The sequence below is a fragment of the Chelonia mydas genome, chromosome 3 (assembly GCF_015237465.2).
Source record: "Chelonia mydas isolate rCheMyd1 chromosome 3, rCheMyd1.pri.v2, whole genome shotgun sequence".
Classification (NCBI taxonomy): Eukaryota; Metazoa; Chordata; order Testudines; family Cheloniidae; genus Chelonia; species Chelonia mydas.
Genome location: NC_057851.1, coordinates 122,629,592 through 122,656,678, shown reverse-complemented (window position 1 = coordinate 122,656,678; position 27,087 = coordinate 122,629,592). Strand labels below are relative to the sequence as shown.

The following is a 27,087-nucleotide window of genomic DNA, read 5'->3' as shown; positions in this document are numbered from 1 at the left end:
CAGAGCCAAGGGCTCCACTGCCCTTCTCCAACCCCACCAGCCAGATCAGTTGTCTTAGTATCAGAAGGGAATGATGCGACATCCCCAAAAGGGTGAAAATTACTCACCAGTGCAACCAGGGAGCCCCAGAAAGTATTGTGCATTTCAAGCAGGGTGTTTTACAGTGCACCTACACACCACCTTTTACTAGAGGCTATGTGCAAATAGCACATCTAACCCAAACCTGCTAAGCATAAAATAAATGTGTTAACTATGGAGCACAGTTTACTTACCAGCCATAGTTTCTCTCCGGTTTGGGTATGGGATCATCAAAAAAAGAATCTCCCTCTATGTCATCCTCATCTACAGCCGGATCACTTTCTTCTTTGGTATTTAAGTCTTTGTTGTGCGGTTGAGAAACTAGCTTTGTCTCATTGGGAAGAAAGTGAATGCTGCTTTTGCTCTTTGTTTCTCCTGATGAGATACTTGTATCACTTTGACTGGTTTCAGCAACCTTTAAAAAAAAAAAAAAAAAAAAAAAAAAAAAATCAAATTTACAGCAGGGAAATGCCTTTCCTTGAGTGAAGTCATGGAAATAGTTTCTCATGACTGAACTGCAGTCCAATTATTCATAAAGGACCGTCTGGGAACATACACTATGCAAGTCATCCACATAATCAATTTTTCAAATTAAATGATGTAATATTTCTATTTTTGTACCCATACAATTGTATCATCTAAGAAAAAAATCCTATTTCAAAGCCATCTAAAGAGCTCTTTTTTAAAAAAATTCTATTCCATTCCCTCTGTAGGGCTTTATAATATAGGTTATATCTAGAAGCAAAGTCAAATGAACTAAAAATACTGTAGTGCAGAAAAATTTACTATAAAATTAGTAAAAAAAGTTACTTTTTGTGTAGGCAATTTAGTTGCTAACTAGGCATGTTTCAGTCTTCCACTTCTATCTAAGTTAAGGTTGCCTGAGCAACCTTAATTCTGGTATTTCCTAATTTCTGAGTAATTGATTTTTTTAACCTTGCGAACATAGTTAACAGATAGTGTCGGAATATCGAGATAGAGAGATTAAGTATGGGGGCTCTACAGCTGGATTATTTATGGGACAGAACTAATGACTTGTATTCTAAACTTGGTTCCAAGACTAACTTGCACAACCATAATCAAGGTACTTAACCTCTCTCTCTCTATTTCCCATCTACAGTATAAAAAAAAAAAAGAGGTTATCAATATTTACCTACCATAGGGGTGTTGCAAAATAAACGTTTATGAAGATACCATATAAATGCAAGAGACAAGGTGCGTAAGGTAATATCTTTTATTATATCAATTTCTATTGGTGAAAGAGAAGCTTTTGAGCTCCACAGACCTGAAGAGCTCTGTGGAGCTTGAAAGCTTGTCACTTTCACCAACGGAAATTGGTCCAACAAAAGATATTACCTCACCCACCTTGTGTCTCTCATATTCTGGGACCCACAAGGCAACACCACCACTGCAAACAAAATATCAGTGCAAAGTATTTATGTGCAGAACTATGTAAAGTGACTATGCTACCACAGCACTCCATGTTTCCCAATGACTTCCATGACCATATATGCTCATTTTTCCAAGTAAAATGCTGTTTATTCTAATTGTTATGGCACAAAGTCAGTATAAACTGAGAATTATGTTCCTTCCTTCTTATGCAACACAAGCAGTTAAGCCAAACTGTGCTGTTAGTGACAACTGCACAAACCCACTGGCATCAAAGGGGTTTTGAAAGGTGTAGATGATTGGAACTTAAACAATTAGTTTGATGATGCACAAGAAAGGATGGAATACTGTTTACTCACTCTGAGTTGCATTGGCTCTTACAAGTTGAACAGGAATAAAATACAATCAAAACTTATTAGTTAATATTCAGCAGCTATGACTCTGAATGTATACAAGCAACAGATCCATTGAGTAAGAAATTGCTATTTTTAGACAGTCACTTTTCAGAGTAGAATCGCACTTTAAAGGTAGTCAGTGAAGGCGGGAATTCAGAAGTAGAATTTGGTGGAGAAAGACAATTCCATTTTGTGTAAGTTCCCCCCCCCCCTTTGGAACAAAAATCTCAAAATGTCTACGTTCTCTGCTAAAGAGACTGGAGCCCCATCTCCAAGGCAAGTCTACATTATTTACTGCCCCAGAGGGACGGACCTCAGAAACCCTAGGAGCCCAGGCTGCCAAGGAGCTGGGTGAGCAAGTTAGCAAACAGCCAGGCATGTTTCTTGCCTAGGTTTCAAAGGAATTTAATCAAAATGGAACCATCTCCATGAAACTTTTCCATTTCAATTAATCAGCAAATTCTGACAAAAAAGTTTTATACTGGAATTTTTCCAACCAGCTCTATTCAGAAGTATTTTGTTCTCAAACGACATTGCACAGAACACCAGTGATACTTTTCCAGGAGGTGTGCAGAATGAAATAATTTGAAACAGTTACTGGATGACTGGTTATTTAGAGGGTGAGGTTATTCATGAGAAACTCTGTTACACAGTTAGAAAAACACTGAACTACTATCTTTACAACATCCTGCAGACCCTATGTAAGCATTACATGGTCTGAGAGACCTAAGTAGCAGCCTCATAGGGAATTCTGACAATTCTAACACAGAAGAGAATGATTATATGCAGCCTCGATTCTGCAAAGTGTCACTAGATTTCCGCAAGATCTTTGGAATAAGGCACATCATTTTGAAAGTTAAACATAGCAAACAGCATTATAGTAATTTCCCCACATCTGAATTATACCTACTTTTCCAACTTCCCTTTTAGAAATAGTTTGGCCAATTCACTTCAAATTGGCCAGAAGAGTTACTGTTTATCCATAGACAAGTCTGCATCGAGTCTGAAGAAACGTCTCTGAAGGAACTTAGAGCAGTAGTTCTCAACCTTTCCAGACTACTGTACCCCTGAAGCAAGAGCCCTGCCACGCAGCACTGTATCTTAAGCTCCTTCCGCCCGGGACTAAAGCATGTAACCTAGCTTTGTGTGGCCACCTGTGGCATGGGGTCTCGGGCAACTGCCCTGCTTGCCACCCTCTAACGCTGGCCCTGCACTTGCAAGCCCCTCAAACACATCCTGTCCTGTGGACCCTCGGGTCACAAGCCCCAGGCTGAGAAACCCTGATCTAGATGCTAGATGAGCTGACATGCCCATTGGAAGACCTCTGTGTACCCCCCAAAGAGTACATGTGCACCTGGATGTGAACCACGGACTTAGAGGAATGTTGAAAATTCATCTTATAATACAAATATTGTTGTAACCTTAACTATGGAGAGAGCTATTGCCATTCCATAATACCTTCTTTAATGACAAATTTTAATACAGAATTGAAAACTCATTCATTTTACAAGTACTTGAGAGGCAAGTCAACTAACAGACATGGGGTTTTAGCATTTATATCATTCTCTCCCACACACTCTTTTTCAAATTAAACATCCTAAAAAGTCAGACATTTTAAATGTGAAGTGGTAGAGAGTGGTATGTGCAGGGGAAGTTGGATCATTTGTGATTTACAGGTTATCTTCCAAAAGTGTTTATTAGCTAATCTCGAACCACATTACAAGGCAAAAGAGTGAGTTTGAAAAATTATTCGTTCAAGGAATATATTACAGTGGGAGAGCAAAACACCTCATGTTATATGGCAATACTGCTAAAACTGAAGTTTTATCAATATTTCCAATTAAATTTCTTTTTTAAAGGAATTGTAAAAATTAGTGGAAATCTGATGCAGACAGACAAGGTTGCAAACCAAGAGCAATTTTTTCTAAATTAAAACTCAACTGGCTAATATTTTTATAAAAAGCTGATTCTTAAAAGGTTAGTTGTTTAAGATCCTATTCACAAGCCTAGTAACTAATAAAGCACATTAAAATAAAATCAATTTTGACAATTAATCTATTCATATACTCTAATACAAAACACACAGAAAAGAGTAAAGATCGTAAACTCTGAAAGGTGGCTGTGAAATTTTTTTTTCAGAAAGGTCAAATACACAGCAGTAACTATGAATTATAATCCTGACTTATACCATCTTTATACAGTAAGAGCCCACTTCCCTTACCAAGATTGAGTAGTACCTTAACCTACAATCACTCCCAGTTTTAATAGGAGAATGCAAAGTAAAGTACTAAACATAAATCAGGGTAGCAGAATCTGGTCATCATTTAAAGACAAGAAACAAATGCAATATGCAACAAGAGGAAAGGGAGAGGATGAGTAAGCAGGACTGTAGTAAAAGCACATATATAATCGTTCCAAATAATTTTTAAAGGATTTATTTTACAATTAAATATAATTTATCCCTACTAGCTTTCTGTCTACCCATTATCACCTGGTGATGTCTTGTCGACAACAAGGTAAAAATGGATCTTAAGGAGGGTTCTGAAGGAGAAGGTTAATGGCTTCACATATTAGTTTTGGGAGGGTATGCCAAATTAATGCAACATTAAGAAAAAAAACCCTAGAAATTCAAACCTGAAGACAATCTACACTTAAACTCATGCGGTTGTCATTCCCTCCACCCTTCAACAGCATTAGTTAACAATGAAGTGCCCAACAGAAAGCTTAATTTTTCATAATTTGTTAATATGATTTATGTAGTAAGCTTTTTATGTATACAATATTTTAAGTATGGTGCCTTAGAGTGCCATTTCTATACCTTTATACTATATTAATAGCTAAATTATAATAAACTTTAGTGTTTGCATTGTCAATTTTATTTTATATTTTAGTATAATCTGTTTTTTCCTAAAGGAAGACTAAAAGCACCTGCCAGCATCTTCTTCTCTCATGCATTTTACCTGCTCACCAGCCTTGTCCAAGCACTTTTTCTGTTTACGATGTCCTTTATACCTTGGTATCTAAGCATGAGAATAAAATAGTAATAGCACAAAGAAATGAAAAAAAAAAAAAACCCCAAAAAACCCCCCAAAACAAAAAACCATGAGTAGTTTAAACCACTCTAATCTGCATTTATATATAGAAAGTTTTTTTAAGCAGTAAAACATTGCAACTAAATTTTCCCATCTTCAAGGATGTTCTCTCTCTGGCTGTGTGAAAAATTTCATGAGCACATTAATTGCCAGACCTCCTCCAGATGAGGATAGGTTGTTAAAATAATGGATACTGACTAACATCTGCCAGATAGTAGTTTCTATATGAACAAGTTTCATGAGGAACTCCCCAGAGGAGCGTAACAGAAGAGTTTTTAAACTAAGGATTGGGGGAAAGCCAACAGGTGTGGAGAAGCACATGGTTTGGACAGATACATCCCTTAGAGAAGGATTTATTAAAGGGAATACTCTTTATCCTAGTAAAAAGGAGAAGTTAATAAAGTATATGTAGAAGCTGAAGAGAAACAATCAAACAAAAAAAGTCCCATTCAATTACATCACATGAAGGCAGACAACTAAAGACTGACAAATTATTTTATAAGTGCTTGTACACAAATGCAGAAGTTTAAATGCTAAGATGGATGAACTAGAGTATCTGGTATTAAACAAGGATATTGGTGTAATAGGCATCCAAGAAACTTGGTGGAACAATGATAATTAATGGGACATAGTAATACCAGGGTACAAAATATATAGGAAAGAGAGTGGGTAGTGCTGGTGGGGATGTGGCACTATATATGAAAGAAAGCATAGAGGGAGTATAGTAACAATCTTAAAATGAATCAAACTGTACCATATAATCTCTATGGACGGAAATTCCGTGCTTGAATAATAAGAGAATAGCAGTAGGAATATACTATTGACAACTTGACCAGGATGGTTACTACTGTGACTGTGGAAAGCTCTGGGAGATTAGAAAGGCTACAAAAACAGACAACCCAATAATAACGGGGGATTTCAACTACTCCCATCTTGACTGGGTTCACGTCACCTCAGGATGGGATACAGAAATAAAATTTGTAGACACCATTAGTGACTGCTTCTTGGAGCAGCTAGTCCTAGCACCCACAAGGGGAGAGGCAATTCTTGATTTAGTCTTAAGGGGTGCACCGGGGCTGGTCCAAGAGGTGAATATAGCTTAACTGCTCAGTAGTAACGACCATAATGTACTTAAATTTAACATCCCTGAAGGGGGGAAAAGTAACAAAGAAAGCCACCACAGTATCATGTAACATCAAAAAGGGGAACTACACACACACAAAAAAGGTGGCTAAACGGAAGTTAAAAGGAGCAACCACAAGAGTGAAATCCCTGCAAGCTACATAGAAATTTTTTAAAAACATCACAAGTGAGGCTCAAACTATGTCTTTACCCCCAAATAAAAATTAAAAAAACAAAAAAACAAAACAGTAGGAGGACCAAAAAAATACCACCAAAGATGACACAGCCATCTTTTAAAAATTGAAAGTCAAGTCTTAGTGAGGAAAACAGGAAGGAGCATAAACTCTGGGAAGTCAAGTGTAAAAGTATATGTAGGCAGACAAAAATGGAATCTGAAGAGCAACTAGGAAAAGACAAAAACTAACAGCAATTTTTTTTTTTTTAAAAAGTACCTCAGAAACAGGAAGACTACCAAACAATCAGTGGGGCCACTGGATCATTGAGGTGCTAAAAGCAGCGCTCAAGGAAGACAAGGCCATTGTGGAGAAGCTAAATTATTTTTTGCATCCATCTTCACTACAGAGAATGTGGGGGAAGATTCCCACACCAGAGCCATTCTTTTTAGGTGACAAATATGAGGATCAGTCCCAGATTGAAGTGTCAATAGAGGATGTTTTGGAACAAACTAATACTATTCAATTTATCAAGACATCAGGACAGATGGGTATTCACTCAAGAGTTCTGAAGGAACTCAAATATGAAATTGCAGAACTACTAACTCTGGTATGTAACCTATCACGTACATCAGCCTTCATACCAGATGACTGGCAAATAGCTAATACAATACTGAATTTTAAAAAAGGCTCCTGAGACGACCATGGCAATTACAGGCCAGTCAGTCTAACTTCAGTACCAGACAAACTGGTTGAATCTATAGTAAAGAGCAGAATTATCAGACACATAGATTAACATGATATGCTGCAGAAGAGTCAATGTGGCTTTTGTAAAGGGAAATCATGTCTTGCCCATCTATTAGAATTCTTTGAGGGGGTCAAAATGCATGTGGACAAGGGTGATCCAACTGATAAGGCATATCTGGACTTTCTAAAAGCCTTTCCCAAGGTCCCACACTAAAAGCTCTTAAACAAAATAGGTAATAATGGGATAAGAGGATAGGTCTGCCCATGGATCAGTTACTGGTTAAAAAATGGGAAACAAAGGCTTGGAATTAATGGTCAGTATTCACAACTGAGAGAGGTAAATAGCGGTGACCCCCAGGGATCTGTACTGGGACCAGTATTGTTCAACATATTCCTAAACGATCTGGAAAAAGGAATAAACAGTGACGTGGCAAAGTTTGCAGAAGATACTAAATTACTTGAGATAGTTATGTCCAAAGCTGACTGAAAAGTTACAAAGGGATCTAACAAAACTGATGATTGGGCAACAAAATGGCAGATGAAATTCAATGGGGATTAATGCAAAGTGATGTACATTGGAAAACACAATCCCAACAATAATACATACAGAATTATGTTAGCTGATACCACTCAAGAAAGATATTGACATAACTGGGGATAGTTTTCTGAAAACATCTGCTCGATGAGCAATGGCAATCAAAGCTAACATTGTTAGGAACTATTGGGAAAGGAATAGATAATATCCTAATGCCACTATATAAATCCATGGTACGGCCACACCTAGAATACTGCATGCCTCATCTCAAAAAAAGATATATTAGAATTGGAAAGTACAAAGAAGGGCAACAAAAACAATTAGGGGTATGGAACAGCTTTAATATGAGGAGAGACTGGACCGTTCAGCTTAGAAAAGAGACGACTAAGGGGGGATAGGATAGAAGTCTATAAAAACCATGAATGGTATGTAGAAAGTGAATTGCGAATTGTTATTTACCCCGTCACATAACACATTACTAAGGGTCACCCAATGAAATTAATAGATAGCATATTTAAAACAAACAAAAGAAAGTACTACTTCACACAACACAGTCAACCTGTGGAACTCATTGCCAGGGGAATGTTGTGAAGGCCAAAAGTATAATTGGGTTAAAAAAGGAATTAGATAAGTTGATGGAGGTTAGGTATCAATGGCTGTTTGCCAAGATGGTCAGGGATGCAACCCCATGCTCTGGGTGTTCCTAAGTCTCTGACTGACAGAAGCTGGGACGGGACAACAAGGGATGGTTCATTTGATAAATTGCCCTGTTTTATTCACTCCCTCTGAAGCATCTGGCATCAGCAACTGTCAGAAGATAGGATTCTGGGCTAGATGAATCATTGATCTGACCAGTATGGTCATTCTAATGTTTCTTATGTAAAGACTGCTATCAAAGCAATCAATCACTTTATGTGTACAAAACAAAATTTTCCACAGAAGAGAGAGAAATACTGTATGTCTTTTCTATCAGATTTCTGATCATGCAAAATGATTCCCTACTGTCAATTTACTGCAGCTTTGTCCAGGAACACTTAAAATGGAACAAGAGAAGGCATTTCTACCACTTCCCTTTTGAAATTATTTCACATTGTAATAAACCTAATTGTAGAAAGTTTCTCTCAGAATGCTTACTTTTTCTTATCCTTATTGTGGTATACTTTCCTAAAAATTCTTATCCTTGATGCTTACAATTTTCAAATATTTGTGTACTATACTGTCCCTTTCTTAGCTGTTATTTCCCCCTCATATGTACATTAACAAACAAATTAAGTTCAATAAATACAGCTATATTGCCCACTCACCTAGCTTGATTAGGTCCCTTTGAAATTCCTCACACAGTTGTCTCTGGACTTTACTAACCTAAATAAGAAATGGTTACTAACCTCTTCTGAAACTGTTTCTTCAAGATGTGTTGCACATGTCCATTACATTTCAGGTATGTGTTCACTCAGTGCACAGTTGCCAGAGAGGTTTACTTTAGTGATACCCATCGGGACAACATGTGCACCCTCTGCTGCTTCATGCCATTGCGTGAAGGTACAAAGGGCAAAGCCCTCTCTTTCCCACCCCAAACCAGTCTGCCAGATGGTTTTGAACACCCGGAAGGTGAGAGGCCTTGAGATAGACTGAGCTAGTGATACAAAGCTCCCACAGCCATGTTACTTCCTGGCATAGCAGAGTTGACTGGGGCCCTCCTGGCCTGTTCACACAGGACGTGGCCACTGTGTTGTCTGAGAGTATGAACAGATTTCTTCCTGACATAGGGAAAGAAGATTTGACAAGCTAGCTGGATGGCCCTGAATTCTTTGACATTTACATGCAAAGTTAAATCCTGAGCCAACAATAAGCCTTGAGTCTCCAGGGATCCCAGGTAAGACCCCCAACCTAGGGCAGAAGCATCCATAACTAGGGTCAAAGCTGGTTAAGGAGGAGCAAACAGAACCCCCCAACACACACATTTGAAAGGTCTGTCCACTAGTCTAGAGAGGCCAAGATTTGAGTGGGCACCCAAACCACCATGTCTAAGGGATGGCAGATCAGAGTACACAGATGTCAGCCACTCCTGCAACTTCCAGAGATGGAGCCTGGCAAACTGAACTACTTAAGTGCATGAGGCCATATTCCCCAGCAGAATGAGGCAAGTCTGTGCTGTCTGGTAGGCTGGGCCTTCAAGTCTAAAGCTATGGCCAGCATTGTCTGGAATCTTATCTGTGGAAGGAAGGCCTTCCTTCCACAGAGTCCAAGACCGCTCCTATCAACTCTATTTTTTTGTGAAAGAATTGACTTCTCAGTGTCAATGAGCAACCCTAGCATGTCAAATGTTGACTGGATGACAGACATGCTACGCAGCACCTGAGCCTTGCACCATCTCCTCACCAAAACAGTCATTCAAGTAGGGAAATGAACTCCTGAATTCCTCAAGAATGCTGCCACAACCACCATATACTTTGTGAATACCTGTGGATCTGCAGCCAGGACAAATGGTAGTACTGTAACTCCAGAGAGGGATTAATGGAAATCAGTGTGACCATGAAAATTCTAGTATGGGTCTGAGACCTTCCTTTGCTTTCAGGATCAGGAAATAGTGGGAATTAAAAAAAAAAAACCAAAACAAAACCCACCTTTCTTCTGTATAACTGAAGAATTTTCTCTATGGCCCCCGCTAAGGAAGAGATTGCACCTCCCGAAGGAGGACCTCCTCCTCAGAGTGATCCCTGAAAAGGGATGGGAAAAGGGGGATAGAAAGAAGATGAAGGGTGTATCCCAACTCCACTATGCTTAAGACCACTGGTCTCTAGTGGGACTGAGACTTAGGAAGTGGGATAGCTGGTTGGCAAACAGTGGGACAGGAGAGGTTGGCACCCTGGAAACTGGTAGGCTGTCCTTGACAAAATGTTTGCTTAGAACTCCTAGTCTCTCTGGATGAACCAGGAGCTGTTGCTGAAGAAGGAGGGAATGGTCTTCTCCTATAACTTCAGCCTTTTTTCCTGGCTCGGTCTTGGTGACAAGATGTGAAAACAGGGAGGCTGCTGAATAGAAGAATTGCTTCCTCTTTGGTGAAAGTGTATGCCCAAAGATTTGTACATCTCCCGTGAGTTCTTTAGACTATGCAGCTTGTCATCTGTCTGCTCAGAGAAGAGCAACATGTGAAAAGGCAGATTCCCTATGGTCTGTCAGACACCTTGGTGAAGACCTGATGACTAAAGTCATAAGCATCTGTGGTTTGTAATGGCCAATGCCACGGCTCTAATTGCAGAGTTCAGCAGTGTCCAACCACATCTGAAGGGAAGTTTGGGCCATTCATTAAACCTTATCCAACATGATGAGAAATCCCCTCCTTGCATCCTCTAGCAATTTGTCTTTAATATATTGTCTCAGAGGCTAAACTTGTAACATCCCTGCAAAGCCTGCTGGTAAACAATCCTAAACTTTAGGCCCACTGTCAAATAAAGTTTTCTGCCAAAGAGATCCTGCTTCTGTGCATCCTTTCCTACTGGGGTAAATGCCTGCTGACCCTGGCGTTCTCTCTCATTAGCAGCTAAGACCACCAATGACCCCAGAGGGGGGTGGGTGTAAAAATACTGAACCCCTGAAAAGGGACAAAATATCTGCACTTGGTCCTTTTTGCTGCGGGTGGGGGAGGGAGAGAGAGAGAGACTCTGCCACAGCACTTTGCTGTGCTCCAAGATAACTGCATTAATTGAGACCACCACTCCAGATCAGTGGCTTTCAACCTTTCCAGACTTCTATACCCTTTTGGGAGTCTGACAGGTCTTGCGTACCCCCAAGTTTCACCTCACTTAAAAGCTACTTGCTTACAAAACCAGACAAAAAAATTAAAAAAAAAAAAAGTGTCATAGCACACTATTACCAAAAAATTGCTTACTTTTTCATTTTTACCATATAATTATAAAATAAATCAATTGGAATATAAATATTGTACTTACATTTCAGTGTATAATATAGAGTGATATAAACAAGTCACTGTATGACATTTTAGTTTGTATTGACTTTGCAAGTGCTTTTTATGTAGCCTCTTGTAAAACTAGGAAAATATCTAGATGAGTTGATATACTCCTTGGAAGACCTCTGCGTACACCCGGTTGAGAACCACTGCTTTAGATAGTCTCACAGAAGCTAAGATGTCAACCAGCCTGTGAGACCTTTCTCCAACCCCTTCCACCTGGATATACAGAGCGGAAGCCACACTCTTACACAGATCCTGGTGAGCCCTGTAATCCTCAGTGGGAGTTGAGGAACCTTCCAACACAACTGCTTCACTGGGTGATGAAGAGGAGGAAGCAAAATGTGGCTGCAGTGGGGCCTCCACTGATTGCGTTAAAGGGAGATCCACTTGAGCAACTTCCTCCCTCTTGGCACTGAGCTCAGTAACAGGAGTGGTCTCCCGCTGCAATTGGTATGATAAATCTTGGTGCTCACTCAATGAAAAAAAAGAGAGCAGGGAGGGCATAAAGCAATCCTCCTCAAAAGGCTACAGATAAGGCTCCGAAGCCCAATTTCCGCCTGGCCATGGGTCTTTTCTTGAAGGCTAAGACACAGCCTCCGGGGATACCAAGGATGATAGGTGGTGGAAGTGGAAGGGAGTTGTTCCTGGTGTGGCTGTGACACAGAGACAACCTCAGAGTCTGAAGACAAATCAGCCTCTTCTGACTAAGGAGGGGGCTGTTCCCATTGGTGCTGGGGATTAATGTTGGGAGCCCAGAGACAGCAGTAATGGTAAGATCATGGCCAGCTTCCCTTTGGACAACAGAGGCATGCAAAGATGCAGGTGGGAGACTGGAGGCATGGACGGTACCCACTGCTGGGATGATACAGTTACAGTAGGTGCTGGTACTGGGCAAGAAGACTCCTGGATTGTTAGCAAAGCTGACCCTGAGACACTCAGTAGGTCCCAGGCTGAACATAAGCTTCCGGAATAGACAGTACTGGGATATAGTCTCCTGTACCGTTGAACCAGACGAAGCCACCTCAGAGGTGCCAATACTGACAGCCCCTGCTGAGCAGATTACGGTCTCGGAGTGCACCTTGGCCACAAGTTCACTCTGTTTTCCTTGTAAAAATGCTTGCTAAACTTCAGTGCTGAGGACCTCGCTCTCCAGATACTGAGCCCTTACAGACCATCTTCTGATCGTTCTTCCCCAACACGTGGGAGGGGGAGCACTTCTGAGTGACACGGACGCACTCGATACCCGCCCCAAGTGGGAACACACTGAGGGTGGACACAGAGCTGCCTCCATGAGAAGAAACTCAAGTCTGACCTCCCTGTCGGTCTTGGTTCTTGGATTAAAGTCCCTGCAAATTTGAAAACAGTCCCTGAAGTGAGATTCCCCAAGACACTCCAGGCAATTGGACTGCAGGTCACTCGCTGGCATCAGTTTCTTGAAGGAAAGCAGGGCTTTAAACCCAGTGACTGAGGCAAAACCCAGCAACAGGAACCAAAATATTTAGGAACATTTCAAAAGAAAACTCATTTCTGTAAACAGTTTAAACTACTGAAATTACTAAAACGAGTAACAACCATATAAACATAGGAAAAAACCTACAACAACAGAACCACACTTTTCAACAACCATAAAGGCCGTAAGAAGGAATTGAGAGAGCAAAGGGCACATGTGCCACCCAAATGGGTACCACTGAGGGAAAAATCTCAGAGCTGTGCACACACACACACACACCCCCCCAAAGTGAAATTGACATGTGCAATCACTCAAAGAACTGTATCTTATTTAAATTTAGATAACTCCCTGTTCACCCCTTTTCCAGATTATAAATGTATTAAACATTGGATATGACATGTAACCTTGAGGCAGCCTCCTGTCAACCTTTTGCTATAGGGAAATTTGTCTTTTTATTTTTCCTCTTAGCCAGGTTATAATCCAAGCCAATACTTTGCCTCTCATCCCATTATTTCATTTCTCATCTTGTCATAGGACCTTTGAAAGTCTAAAAAAATTATGTCAACTTTATCCACTACTTTGACATGTTGCAAGAATTCTAGTAGATCAGTGAAATACTATTTTCCTATGCAGACACGATGCTAGTTAGATCCTAACATAATATGATCTACCAGGTGTTTTATTAGTCTATTTTTAACCTATTTAGCAGGTACAGATAAAGGGTTTATCGCTCTGTATTCCACGAATCATCCACTGAGTCTTTTAACATAGGCACGTTTGCTATCCTCCAGTCCAGAAGCTGTTTTTAATGAGAGATTGCAGAGTTTTACTAGTGGCTCAAACACTTCATACTTAAGCTCCTTGGAACTACACCATGTGGGCCTGGTATCATAAAAAGCACAGTGGATAATTAGGCACAAAAGATTATTTCTAAATCAAGAACCAGCAGAAGTGTCCACTGCACACAAACTGCACAAAAGCTCTGTAAGAATGACGGATTTTCCAGATAATTTTGTCATTTTTTCAGGGAACAACTCGACACTACGTTCAGTATGTCAAAGTATTGCACAAATTTACTAAGATGGAGTTTGTAGACATTCAGGAAACAGGAAAGCCAATTATACTGTCAAGGCAATGCCACAACCAAAAGCAACCGATTATTTGCTTGTTTGCTCTCTAAGAAGCAGTTACCCTGGACGGGCAAATGGCTTGATTTCAGGATGCCCTGGCAATCAGTATGAGATTAAGGATCTTGTATGAATATTTGTACTCCCCTCAATTCCCTTTTAGAATGGCCAAAATGGATATATTTGCTCAATAAATGCTTGGTAATGTCTTATTTAGATTCTAAAACTTCTGAGCAAGAATAACTCACAAGAGTTCTGGCATCAGTAGGGTCTCTCATCTGGTAAAAACTCCAACCTTATATAAATTGCATGTAGATAATTGTATAAAATGAGGATCACCTATGCCACAAGATTGAGCAAATACTAACCCTAACAACAGTCCTTTGAATGTGATGCTCTATACAAGTGCTCAATATCAGCCATCTCCCTTGCCTCTTTGTTTTTGTCCCCACTTTCTAACTATAGCCTGTTTAAGTAAATGTAATCTCGAAGCAACTGAGGCACATACACTGAAGTGTCACAGAATGAAATCCTCCCTGTCCTAAGGGATCTTAACACTTTTTCTTGTCCTTTTTAATACGATTTTTAAAATATATTACACTTTACTGTATGAAGACACTTTTTACATTTTATTTGTAATGATCACTGTAATACTTCTCAAGTTTATTAAAAATGCCAATCTTTAATAAGTATGTTAGCTTTCAGAGTTAAAAAACTGTTACTTGCAATTATGAATATTATTTCTTCTACTTCCCTTTTCTGGGGGATTTGAACACCAAACGTTGAACAAAGGTTACTTAACAGACATGCACAAGTGCACAAATTCCTTAAAGAACAGGATTAAGAAACCGTATTTGCTCCTGGTAAAAAACAGTGATAAACTGAGATGGCATCGATCATACTTATTTTTTTTTTACTAGACTACAATACATTACATGACAAACTGACACTTCCAATAAGCACAGACTTTCCTAATGCTCTTCTATAATTTCCACTCTCTTAAAAGAAATGAATGAAAAATTGCAAAGCAGCCACTCTTGTTATTAGTTTTCTTCATTCTTTTCTTGCTATGCACTCTGCCATTTCAAACATGGTTGTTCTTTTTAAAAAAATGTTGTAATATGTTTTCAGTTGTAATGTGCTTTATTCAGATCATATATATATTTTTAAATTTGAATGGCCACTTATATAAAAGATGTGAATAATTAGTAAGTCTACATTAGTGGAACGAGTTCTGAAAACAAGTTTTCCCTATTAAACTGAATAAGTATATTGTTGCTTTAAAAGAATTTACTTGTTCAAAAGGTGCTTTGCTGGGATGACTACAGGTATTAATGAAAGTTAACACTTTTGCTCTGTTCCACATAGTGGCAGCCAGAAAACATTCAGTGATGTATAGTTTGTGCCAATTTTAATGTTTTGATAATTGAAATAAATTACCAATTTTAAAGTAAGATCTATGCAGTAAAAATAAGCTGGCATATAACCAAGCATCAGTTAAGTGATTCAAGTTGCAGAAACATATGGTGATAATCTTAAGTAATGTTTGGGGAAACTATTTAAATGAAACAGCTGTTAAAACAAGATTATGGGAATTCACCAGGGTGTTCCAATTAAACAGCTTCTACCATAAGAGTTTTTCTGTCCCTTCCTCCATAACAAGCTGTACTATTCTTTCCTATTTTATATATAATTATAGCAATTGGACTCCCCCTTCTTCATCACAAGAATTTTCTTTTAAAAACTCATTTCTTGTATGTAAAAATAAAACTAAATCAGGTTTTTGTTGTTCTCTATTCTGAAGTATTTTGGGGAAGCAAGAGGGTGGTTAGAGACTACCTATATGTGATATGTCATTCAGAACTGCTGGTACATGTATCAGAGGGAAAAAGGAAACAGTATGACTTTGAAACTACTGCTGGAATACAAAACTTCACATACTCCATATCCACATTCCAATTCCTCAAAAGAGTAAAATGGGAAGCAACAAAACTAATTTCAGTTTTTACGCATCTGAAATAAAAATTAAAAAAGGACAACCATGTTATTGAGGAGGAACTGAAGTGGACTAACCCTGGATAAGCGCAAGTGTCCAGAGTAGTCTTTTTTTGTTTTGAATAGGAATTGCACAGGGTCACTTTGTTAACACTGTTGAACACATCAGAGTTTATCTCATGATGTGATATCATCACTTGTTGTAACAATTAGACCCTCACCTTGTGCCGAACACATTTAACACATGGCTATAACTTGCAATGACACCAAATTTTTTGTAGTGCTTATCTAACAGCATGCAGCAACACATCCTGTGACAATCCTCACAACATTTTACATTAAAACAACACGCAGAAAGTTGTTTAGACATTGCAACTAACTAAATACTTTCAGACTGAGCACCTTCAGATTAAGTATACAGCTTCATATGTGAAGGATGGATGATTTGCACAGAGCAAAGACTATTTAAGAGCTTGGTTAAACATCTCCCATTTAAGGCAGTATTGATAAATTAAAGCAAGGATTTACACAGCTCTTCTATATTTCAAAAATGTTTGGATAGAAAAGCCAGAGCCTCAAACAGCTGAGTATGATGGCCAAAATATTCCTGATACATGAATCAGTCAGCATTTCTGCAATAACCATCTTTTGCATTAAAAACCCTTTTTAATGTACTTCACCACAAATTGTTACATTATTTAGCATTTCCTTTTATTTAGCTAACTTACCTTACTTGGTATTGGATGTGTATTTGATCTTCCATCAGGTGATTTTGGTGAAGAACGCATGTCAGACACAACTGGAGCTACCTAAACCAAAGTTTCACAAAGAAACAACATACTTAAGATTCCATAAGACTGTGTCAGAACGCCAAATGATAACGAAGGGTGCAAAACTCTTTGCCCTTCACTACATACAAATTCTGACAGTGTGCAGCCAATTCAGCAATTTTAAGGCAGAACTATTTTCAAATTAAATTTTCTTCCAGCCAATTTATTAGTGTATATTCAAACACATTCTTGGTGTAAGTGAAAGGGCTGAATGCACTACTTCTGAAAGTCTAGTAAACATTCTTTCGTTTAAATGACTATCCTGACCAGGAATGATAATAAATGCTATCATCTGGATTTCATTCTCTCTGCTTACAGCGCAGACTCCATTACATTTGGAGATCTCTTGTAACTTCACTGTATTCATCTCAGTGAATATTTTGTCATACAAATGCTTCAGTTTTCTTTTTAAAATATTTCTGATGAAAAATACAACAGGTTTAAGCAGAAAAGCAGTATTTCAGATTAACAGATAGTATGGATTTTCATTACAATTAGGGATGAGCCAAAAGTTTACTAAACATGAACCAGAGAGACAAGGTGGGTGAAGTAATATCCTTTATACTGCACATAGTACACTGCATAAACACTAACCAGTCACAAGTGTTGTTGACTTAAGCTAAATTAGAAACAAAGTAGTAAATACTGTATTGATCTACATCTCACACCGAATGTTTGTTGATTGCATCAGGATAAAAAAAAAAAAAAAAAAAAAAAAAAATCAGAATTCATCATTGCAACCTCTTAACACATGTTGAATACTTTCCCTAGTATATTAAATTGCTGTTATCATAAGACTTTATGATGAAGCTCAGTAGATAGAACACTTTTGATTAATCAGTTACACAGAATCTCATTCCATTCCTAATCATAATGGAAAGCTATTCTAATTTTCTATAAAGACATTCTAGTAATTAAATCTATTTTGAAAAAATAAAAATAAAAAAAAAAAAACAGAAACAAAACAACCCGAAGGCTATGTTTACACTGCGTACCTTACAGCAGCACAGCGGTGCCGCTTAAGTTACACAGTATAGTCGCTCCTTGTCAGCGGGAGAGCTCTCCTTCTGACAAAATAAAACCACCCCCAAAGAGTGACGGTAGCTTTGTCGGCAGGAGAGCAACTCCCACCGACAGAGCACTGTCCACATCAGCACTTTTCATCCGTAAAACTTTTGTCTGTTCCGGGGGGGGGGGGGGGGGGGGGGGGGGGGGGGGGGCCTGGCTTATTTCATACTTTTGCCCAAAATATCTTTAGTTTATGCTAGTGACAGGGTTAAGTTTACACATTCAGATTTTCCTATTTTAACAATAATCAGCTTGTATACATGTTTTTTGACTTTAAAAATACAGGCTGCAAGAGATTAAACAAACAAGGAGTCTCTCCAGACAACAAGCACATAGAAACCCACAGCTTTTGGGACTGCTGAATTTGTTTCTGATTGAGCGATGATACTAGGAAGGCAGCAGATGTGAAGCTGAAGTGTCTCACATGAACCAACTGTAAGAAAGGAAGCAGCAACTGATGCCACAGGGAGCCTAGAGAAAGGAGCAGAGATTCCTATAGAACTTCTCATCTTCCCTATAACTTACACTTAGCTACCATCAGATCTAGCCCCGAAGGAGGAGGGAGAAGTTAGAACTGGCAATGCTGTAGCTGTTTTGGAAAGGAAGCAGTATTTCTTAAATATATATTCAAATATAAATGCTTCATGAGTTATCTCAAAGCAGAACATAATTTAGACCAAATTAACTCAATTAAGATAGACCTAAAGTTGAAGATTGGCAAGATAAGAGGACTTTGTTCTCTTGGTTGGAAGCCATGCAAAAGTTGCACTTCATAAGAATTTACCATATAGAACAGGGGTGGGCAAACTACAGCCTGCGGGCTGCATCCGGCCTATCAGGGCTTTGAATCTGGCCTACGGGATTGCTACCACCGTGGCGCCGCGGGCCCCACACCCCAGCTGGAAGCGGCTGGTACCACGTCCCTGTGGCCCCTGGAGGAGAGAGGGCAGAGGGCTCTGTGCACTGCCCTTGCCTCCAGGCACCGCCCCCCCGCAGCTCCCATTGGCCGGGAACAGGGAACCGCAGCCAATGGGAGCTTCGGGGGAGGTACCCGCGGGGAGGGCAGCGCACAGAACCCTCTGCTCCTCCTCCCCCAGGGACACGGTGCCAACTGCTTCCGGGAGCGCCGCTGCTCAGAGCCAGGGCAGGCAGGGAGCCTGTGCAGCAGGGCTAAGACATCGCTGCCACCCCAGAGCCGCTCCAGGTAAGCGGCGCAGGGCCAGAGCCCACACCCCGAACCCCTCCTGCACCCCAACTCCTTGCCCTGAGCCCCCTGCCACACCCCTCCTGCACCCCCTACCCTGAGCCCCCTGGTACACCGTGCACCCCTCCCACACCCCAACTCCAGCCCTACATTCATGACCCTGCATGCAATTTCCCCACCCAGATGTGGCCCTTGGGCCAAAAAGTTTCCCCACCCCTGATATAGAAGGCAGGTTTTTAAAAATATTTAGTGTTTTATATTGTTCTTTTGGACTACTGCTTACAGTAAAATGGACATCTGTGCGTACAGACAATCCAATACACCAGTGAGCATAGTATTTAAGTGCCATGTATAGTAGGTGTATATGCCATAAAAAACATTGAGAATTTTAAGTTTGCACAATTAAGAACTCAAAGATCAGGAATGAAAGAGCTGTAACTCCATATGCTACTGCCACAGCCTGCTTCCGATGCGTCTCCACTGCAGACATCTGCAAAGCAGCAACATGATCTTCACCACATATTTACAAAGCACGGCTTTGATACAACTTCCAGAATGGAATCCTGTTTCAGGCTCTCTGTTCTCAGTTTCTTTGGAAAAGATTTCTCAAGCAAACTCTTGTACCCCTTTTTATTTCCACTCCCCTAAAAAAATTAGTTTATTTTGGAACGTCCCTTATCCTCAGTTCACTGATTTTCTTTTCGTACAAAGTTTCTCACTAATTGCTGCCACCTGTTCTAGACTAAAATATTGTTTCTGTATTGGATGATTAAAAAGCCTCGTCATGGGTCTGATCCTGCTCCTATTGAAGTCAATGGCAAAACTCGCACTGGGTTCAATGGGGCAGGATCAAGCCATATATTCATAGATTGGTAAAATAAAAATAGAGAAAAATCCACACTGTTGGCATTGGCCTTGCTGCTACTCATTGCAGCTTTATCCATTTTTTTTCTTCTTCTTTTGGGACATCTCTCAAGCTACTTATTCCCCAAGAGCGAGAACCCTGCGCAGATGGTATCTTGCTAAATAAATAAAAATAAATACTTACAAATAATTTGTCTTCTCTGAAGATACGACCTTGTAGGGCTCTCACTCACTTCCACTCAGAAGTGAAGATTTTTATGGATGTGTCTCAATTTTTATAATTTGTTTTCATTTTTAATTAGCGGTATATTCTTGCTTGTGTGTTGTACTGGATTATCATGGAAACTGCAACCAAAGGAACTGACTGGAACATTTAGATGGTGGTATTTATATGCGTCAAGGAATGGCAAAATGATTACCAGTAGGGTGCCTGCCCCTGTTTATCTACCACTGCCCTCTAGGGTCAAAAGACCCTAAGAGGTAAGGAAAATCCCAGACTAGCACTTAAGAGCTAAGACCCAGGAATGAAAATCCTGAAGATGGAAACTCTCTCTAAAGATACTATTTCCACACAAAGTATTCAAACAGTTCATCCCTGAGACAAGCAGTTTATAAACTACATAAAAATTTTAATTGTAAAAAAAGTATAATGCATTTTAACAATACTTACTTCTCCACTACTGGAACCCTTTTTCTGCTGACATCTTCTGACCACTTCCAACAATAAGGGGCCACCTACAGTACCTTCTGCTTCTATAATTCCTAAATCTCGGGCTAAATTATCTCGCCCTTCGAGCCCATTTAGCTGGAAAAAAGTTAACATATAATCTTAATCTTCAATGCAAATGAAAGCGATAAACTTTTTAGGAGTTAGCGCAGCAACAATTTGGCCAACCAATCAAGATTTCCCAGTTGTAATCGTGTACACATCAGGACTAGCTGACACTAAACAGCATCTTTATTATATTCCACATTATAGAACTTACAAAAAAACAAAACAAATAAATATTCCACGTCACTTAACACACAATTAAGATTAAAATAAATTTTATATTCAAGTTATTTTAGTCTATTACCTTTTAAAACTGGGTCATACCATACTTCAACCAATGATTCTGCAACAAGCTCAGCACAAATGGACCACGGCCTCCATGCAGGGTTTCAGTGACTTCAATGGAACTGTGCAAGCACATGGCTTCACCTATGTGGAGCAGTATGCAGAATCAAAGCCTTACCTTCCAGCCTCTATGGGTCCAAAAAGTCTGATTTTAACTAACGACCCAGATGAAAATTTTTCCTACTCTTTTTTTCCAAATTCCTTTTTTCTCAACATCAGCAACAAGATTATAGAATAACTTGTAGATCAGTTCAATAAAAAATGAACAAAGGTAGCTCTAAATTCAACTCTTACACACGTAGCTGAGACACAAAATGTGACAGCATGGTTTGTCCAGTTTTCACTGACATGAGTATAGAATGGCTACAAATGGCATCCTTCCTCTTTTAAATTCTTAAGGTGACTTAAAGGGAGCTGTAGCCCGCTTCAAAAATATAGGGAAATCAAACAAATTTTACTTGTGATGTAGACATCATCTCATTGAAAACAGACTAAAATTGCCGACATATTTCACATAGGCAACTTGATGAGCCATCACAACTATATACTCATTTAGTCCATAAAGGCCTGGCTTTACTTAAACCAAAAACCTTGAGCTGAAAACATCTATACAACCGTCTAATCCTCTGAATCACTCAATCCCATTAAATTAATGGTCTACTACTACAGAAATAATTGTAAGATTGCACAGTGAATGTATTACTTCACTCTAGGATTGTATAAGAGAGTGTGCTGTGAGGAAACAAAAATCAATAGCAAATACAGGAAATAAATTATGGAAAGTTACTGAAAGATAAACAGATTTCAAAATAGATGATAATCTGAAAAATGACTGTAAATGTGCCATATTTATTTTATTCCAATACAGCTCCTTTTCAAATATGCTCAGTTTACAAACAAAGATTCCCACCTTTCCCACACCACAAAAATGCCAGCCCCATAATCTCAATTTGGATTTTCAGAGTCATTTTTCTTTTCATTAATCAATATCAAACTATGCTCTTCCTTAAGTTTGCATAGGTATAACTGACTGCATCTTAGTAAAAAAAATCTGTTGATAACACACAAAGAGAACTCAGCCTGCACTCTCCTGTATGTTGGTTCTGTAGGGCTAACAGAAACAGTGTTGAAACCGCATTTTTGGCTACTGAACTCAGCAGATGTGACTCTGGAGACATCAAGGGAGAAATCTGTTAGTGAGGAAGTGCCATTTTCAGAACAGACAGATACTCATTTTATGCAATGAATAGGGAATATCTGAAATATTTCTCTAGCATACAAGCTCCTCTTAATGGGAGCTGATTCTGAAGACACATGGAGCTGAGGACGTTTGGCACAGCATGGAGTCTAGGTGGTTTTAGGATTAAGTCAGTTGCAGATGATTTTTCTGAAATTTCTTTTGTGAAACAGGGCAAAAGTCCTTCCACTAGGATAGGATATGAAGCACCAGTTTTTATCGGTTTATCTAGATTGAATTAACAAATGCCTTATATGTAGCCACTTTTTAAAATGGATATAAAATCAATATTTCATTCAAGTGAAAAAAATTCGTCCTTGCTCAAATTCAAGCTCAAATAACTAGTTTAGCAACACTTCTTGCAAACTAAACTGAAAAGTGATCAATAAGAATAAAAAAAAAAAAACTTTGCAAAGGAACAAATGTTCTTTTTTAAAACAGATGAAAAATATTTTCAATGCGAAATAGTCAATGTCATATATAAATATTTGATAACTGAAAAAGTGTTTTGAAGACCTAGCAAAATATAGTACTACTTAAAAAAAAAAAGTTCAGTCTCCTCCTCTTGTAACAGACTTTTAGGCCAACACCCCAAGCACGTTACCTTGTTGCTTAATGTGTTGTCTGGATCACTTGCATACAATCACTTGTTTTTCCTCCAGTTTTTCTTACTGTATAATGCCACAAAGTGGTTCTGCTGTGAGTTATTTTATTCTCAATTTAGTATTGCTGCACTGATAGAGACATGTAAAATTTGGCACACAGTCCAAAGGAATGTCACCATTTGATTAATAGAATCCCCGACTATTATGAGCACAGATAGCTCCACAGACAAAACTAATTTATTTTAAGCGACAAAGGTAGAAAAGAATCGATGAAGCATGTATGCTTTTAGTCAACTTTAAAAACCCACCACCATGAATCATCAATTACATAAACATCCTTTTCTGTACTTGTGACAGTCTATGACTTGGGTTAGTGTAGGGACACAGGTATACATTACTAAGTTCCGGCTGATATTTAGAGCATAAATTTGAGTAACTGGTATAGACCAATACAAAATCCAATAAAGCTTCTGCATTTGTTCATTTCAGATTCTAACAGTCAAGTTAGCATATGATTAAAAAGAGTATCTTCCTTACTGTGCTTGATTCAGGCTGAAAAACGGCCAATGTAAAGTCAAGATTGAAAAACTGAAGAAATTCTGCAACAAGACCAGCAACCAAGCAACCTAAAAAGAAAAAGGAAAAAAATAATTTGGTACATCAAACAGAATTAAAATTCTCTTATATTAAGGACCTGATTTTTAAGAGATCCTCAATCCGGTCTCCTCTGTCCCACCCATAATTCTGCAGGTCTGGTTTAGGTATTTAACTACCTAATCCTCAGTCCAAATCAGGAAGACATTTAAATTAAACCAAAGCTGCTGGAACAAAACTCAAGGCTCCTTCTAAAATTCAGGCCCCATTTAACCTTAAAAAAAAAAAAAAAAAAAAAAGGTCTAGCTCAAAGACACCTTAATCTTGGTGTCTGTCCCCCACACACTTTTAATGCTGTACCTCTACAGTCTACTTTCATATTACAGCTTCAGGTTGCTGTTTCTGCTGCTCTAAAAAGGCTCAGTTGAATTACTGTAAATCAACAAATGATAAAACAATGGAAAAAAATTTCCGCAGCAATTAATTCAAATACCTACAGAAATCAGTCCTCTCAACTAAGACCATGGCAACAACAGAATATTAGCTTTAAAAGCTCTGGACTCAATCTTAACTTCAGTGTGTGCAATGATAGTTTTGACATTTACTTAATGGGAGAAGGACTGGCTTCTATCTTTACTACAGATCTGTTTATGACCAACATCAGGATCATACTGCAAACACAAGAGCAAATGGATTTACCTTCACTTTTCTTCAAAATATTTGTCAATATCTGAGGAATGTATAAGTTAACAAACAGGGAAAAGCTTACCATCTTTTGTACCTAGAAACTTTTTCAAGCTTTCATTTACCAGGGGTGTTTTGTTCTGTTGAAAGATGAAAAATCAAGGACAATTAATAAGGATTTCCCTGTACTGCAAAGACATTTAACACCTCATCAAGAATTTTGGCCATAGAGGCCTCACTAGAATAACAAACAGCTTAAACAACTGATTTTAACCAAAAAAAATGTACTTTTATACTAAGTGTACTAGTAGTAATTAGTAAAGCAGCACATTTAGATGGTCATAATTAAGGCTTAATATTTCTGTTACCAACCCCCAGGGGATTATAGTTTGGCTATAAAAACATTATAGATAGGAATAGTATCAGCTGGTTACAGATTTTTATGTTTTTCCATACAGTTAAACAAATTACAAGTTCAGCAGTTGAGCGAAACAACCACTGAAAAATAGAAGTTTGCCAATTTTACTCTGTAGGGCTGTCGATCAATCAGTTAACTCCCCCGATGAACTTTAAAAAAAAAAAAAAGAGACAAACTAATCACAATTAATCAGTTTTAATCACACTGTTAAACAATAGAATACCAACTGAAATGTATTAAATATTTTTGAATTTTTTCCTACATTTCAAGTATATTGAATTACAACACAGAATACAAAATACACTGCTCACTTTATATTACAAATATTTGCACTGTAAAATGATAAACAAAAGATACAGTATTCAATTCACCTCATACAAGTACTGTAGTGCAATCTCTATTATGAGAGTGCAACTTACAAATGTAGATTTTGTTACATAACTGCACTCAAAAACAATGCAAAACTTTAGAGCCTACAAATCCACTAAATCCTACTTCTCATTCAGCCAATCGCTCAGACAAACAAGTTTGTTTACATTTACAGGACATAATGCTGCCCACTTATTTACAACGTCAACCTGAAAGTGAGAACAGGCATTCACACGGGACATTTGTAGCCAGCATTGCAAGGTATCTACATGCCAGATATGCTAACCATTTGTATGCCCCTTCATGCTTCGGCCACCATTCTAGAGGACATGCTTCCATGCTGATGACGCTCGTTAAAAAAATAATATGTTAATTAAATTTGTGACTGAACTCCTTGGGGGGAGAATTGTATGTCTCGGACTCTATTTTACTCACATTCTGCCATATATTTCATATTATACTAGTCTTGGATGATTACCCAGCATGTTCTTCATTTTAAGAAAACTTTCCCTGCAGAATTGACAAAATGCGAAGAAGGTACTAATGTGAGATTTCTAAAAGCACTCGACCCAAGATTTAAGAATCTGAAGAGCCTTCCAAAAAAAAAAAAAAAAATCTAAGGATGAGGTATAGAGCAAACTTTCAGAAGTCTTAAAAGAGCAACACTCCAATGTGGAAACTACAGAACCCGAACTACCAGAAAAGAAAACCAACCTTCTGCTGGTGGCATTTGACTCAGATGATGAAAATAAAAACATGCGTTGGTCTGCACTGCTTTGGACAGTTATCAAGCAGAACCCGTCATCAGCATGGACGCAGCATTGTGAATAAAAAGTGGGCCACATTATCTCCTGTAAATGTAAACACACTTGTTTGTCTGAGCAACTGACTGAACAAGAAATAGGACTGAGTGGACTTGTACGCTCTAAAGTTTTGCATTGTTTTATTTTTGAATGCAGGGGTTTTTTGTACACAATTCTCTATCATGAAAGTTGAACATACAAATGTAGATTGCACTACAATACATGTATTAGGTGAACTGAAAAATACTTTTTCTTTTGTTTTTACAGCACAAATATTTGTAATAAAAATACACTTTGTATTCTGTGGTGTAATTAAAATATATTTGAAAATGTGAACATCCACAAATTATTTAAATAAATGGTACTCTATTACTGAGTAACAGTGTGATTAATTGCGCGATTAATTGTGCAATTCGTTTTTTAAATTGCTTGACAGCCTTACTATTTTGCACTCGCTTTGTTTTTTAAAATAGAATTTGCAGATTCTTCAGGCAAAATATGGACTAAACTATTCGTTAACATGGGATTACTAAACGATAGTTTTATTTTCTATTTTTTGCAATAACTTCCTGCAAGTGTTTAAGTGTAATTTCCCCTACTAGATCTGTTCTGTTTAACTTACATTTTAAAATCAAGAAGAAATTAACTTGCAGTTTTTGGTTTGAAAAATCACTGTATAATTTAGATAATGCCAAATTCTAAACCAAGATCACCATCATACCAAAATATCACTGTTCATGCATCAGTCTAATAATGATGTCTGTACATCTCCAGGAACAGCCTTTGTCTGTGTTAACTATTGCTGCAGAGTCACCAGAAGCACAAAAAGCACAGAAATTTGCAAATGAGAAATATGTTTTTTTAAACTTTATATTTAGAATTCAGAGGCTCTAATTTTAAATGTAAGCTTATATATGAGTAAACTGATAAAGTTCCTTTCAAATTTTTTTTTAAAAATGCAGAAGTACTTAATTTTTTTAAATTATTTTTTCATAATGTGCTTTTTGAAAGTATTTCCATCTTTTACATTTCAGAAGTCTTTTATGATCGGATAGGATATTGATGGGGTCAATAAGAAACATTTTAAAAGAATTTATGAACACACTTGATGAACTGGCGTATCTTTTTTAGATGTTTGTAGTGTTGTTGCAGCCACGTCGGTCCCAGGATATGACAGAGATAAGGTGGGTGAGCTAGTATATTTTATTGGACTAACTTCTG

General features: G+C 38.3%; 1 protein-coding gene across 4 annotated transcripts in view; it reads right to left on the bottom strand.

Annotated features, from left to right (window-relative positions):
- The window catches only part of CEP43 (centrosomal protein 43), a 52,319-nt gene that overhangs the window by 13,748 nt on the left and 11,484 nt on the right, over positions 1–27,087 (bottom strand). For 3 of the 4 annotated variants that reach the window (XR_006289670.1, XM_037895146.2, XM_037895148.2), the window contains 6 exons: positions 24,362–24,416; positions 23,536–23,624; positions 20,710–20,844; positions 16,802–16,882; positions 4,823–4,882; positions 273–493 (listed from right to left, as the gene is read on the bottom strand). Coding sequence is in view for 3 of the 4 variants with exons in the window: in XM_037895146.2 (XP_037751074.1) it covers positions 273–493; positions 4,823–4,882; positions 16,802–16,882; positions 20,710–20,844; positions 23,536–23,624; positions 24,362–24,416 (641 nt within the window). In the remaining variant the exon portion in view is untranslated. The remainder of the gene's footprint in view (positions 1–272; positions 494–4,822; positions 4,883–16,801; positions 16,883–20,709; positions 20,845–23,535; positions 23,625–24,361; positions 24,417–27,087) is intronic. The other variant, XM_037895147.2, reaches the window with a different exon arrangement.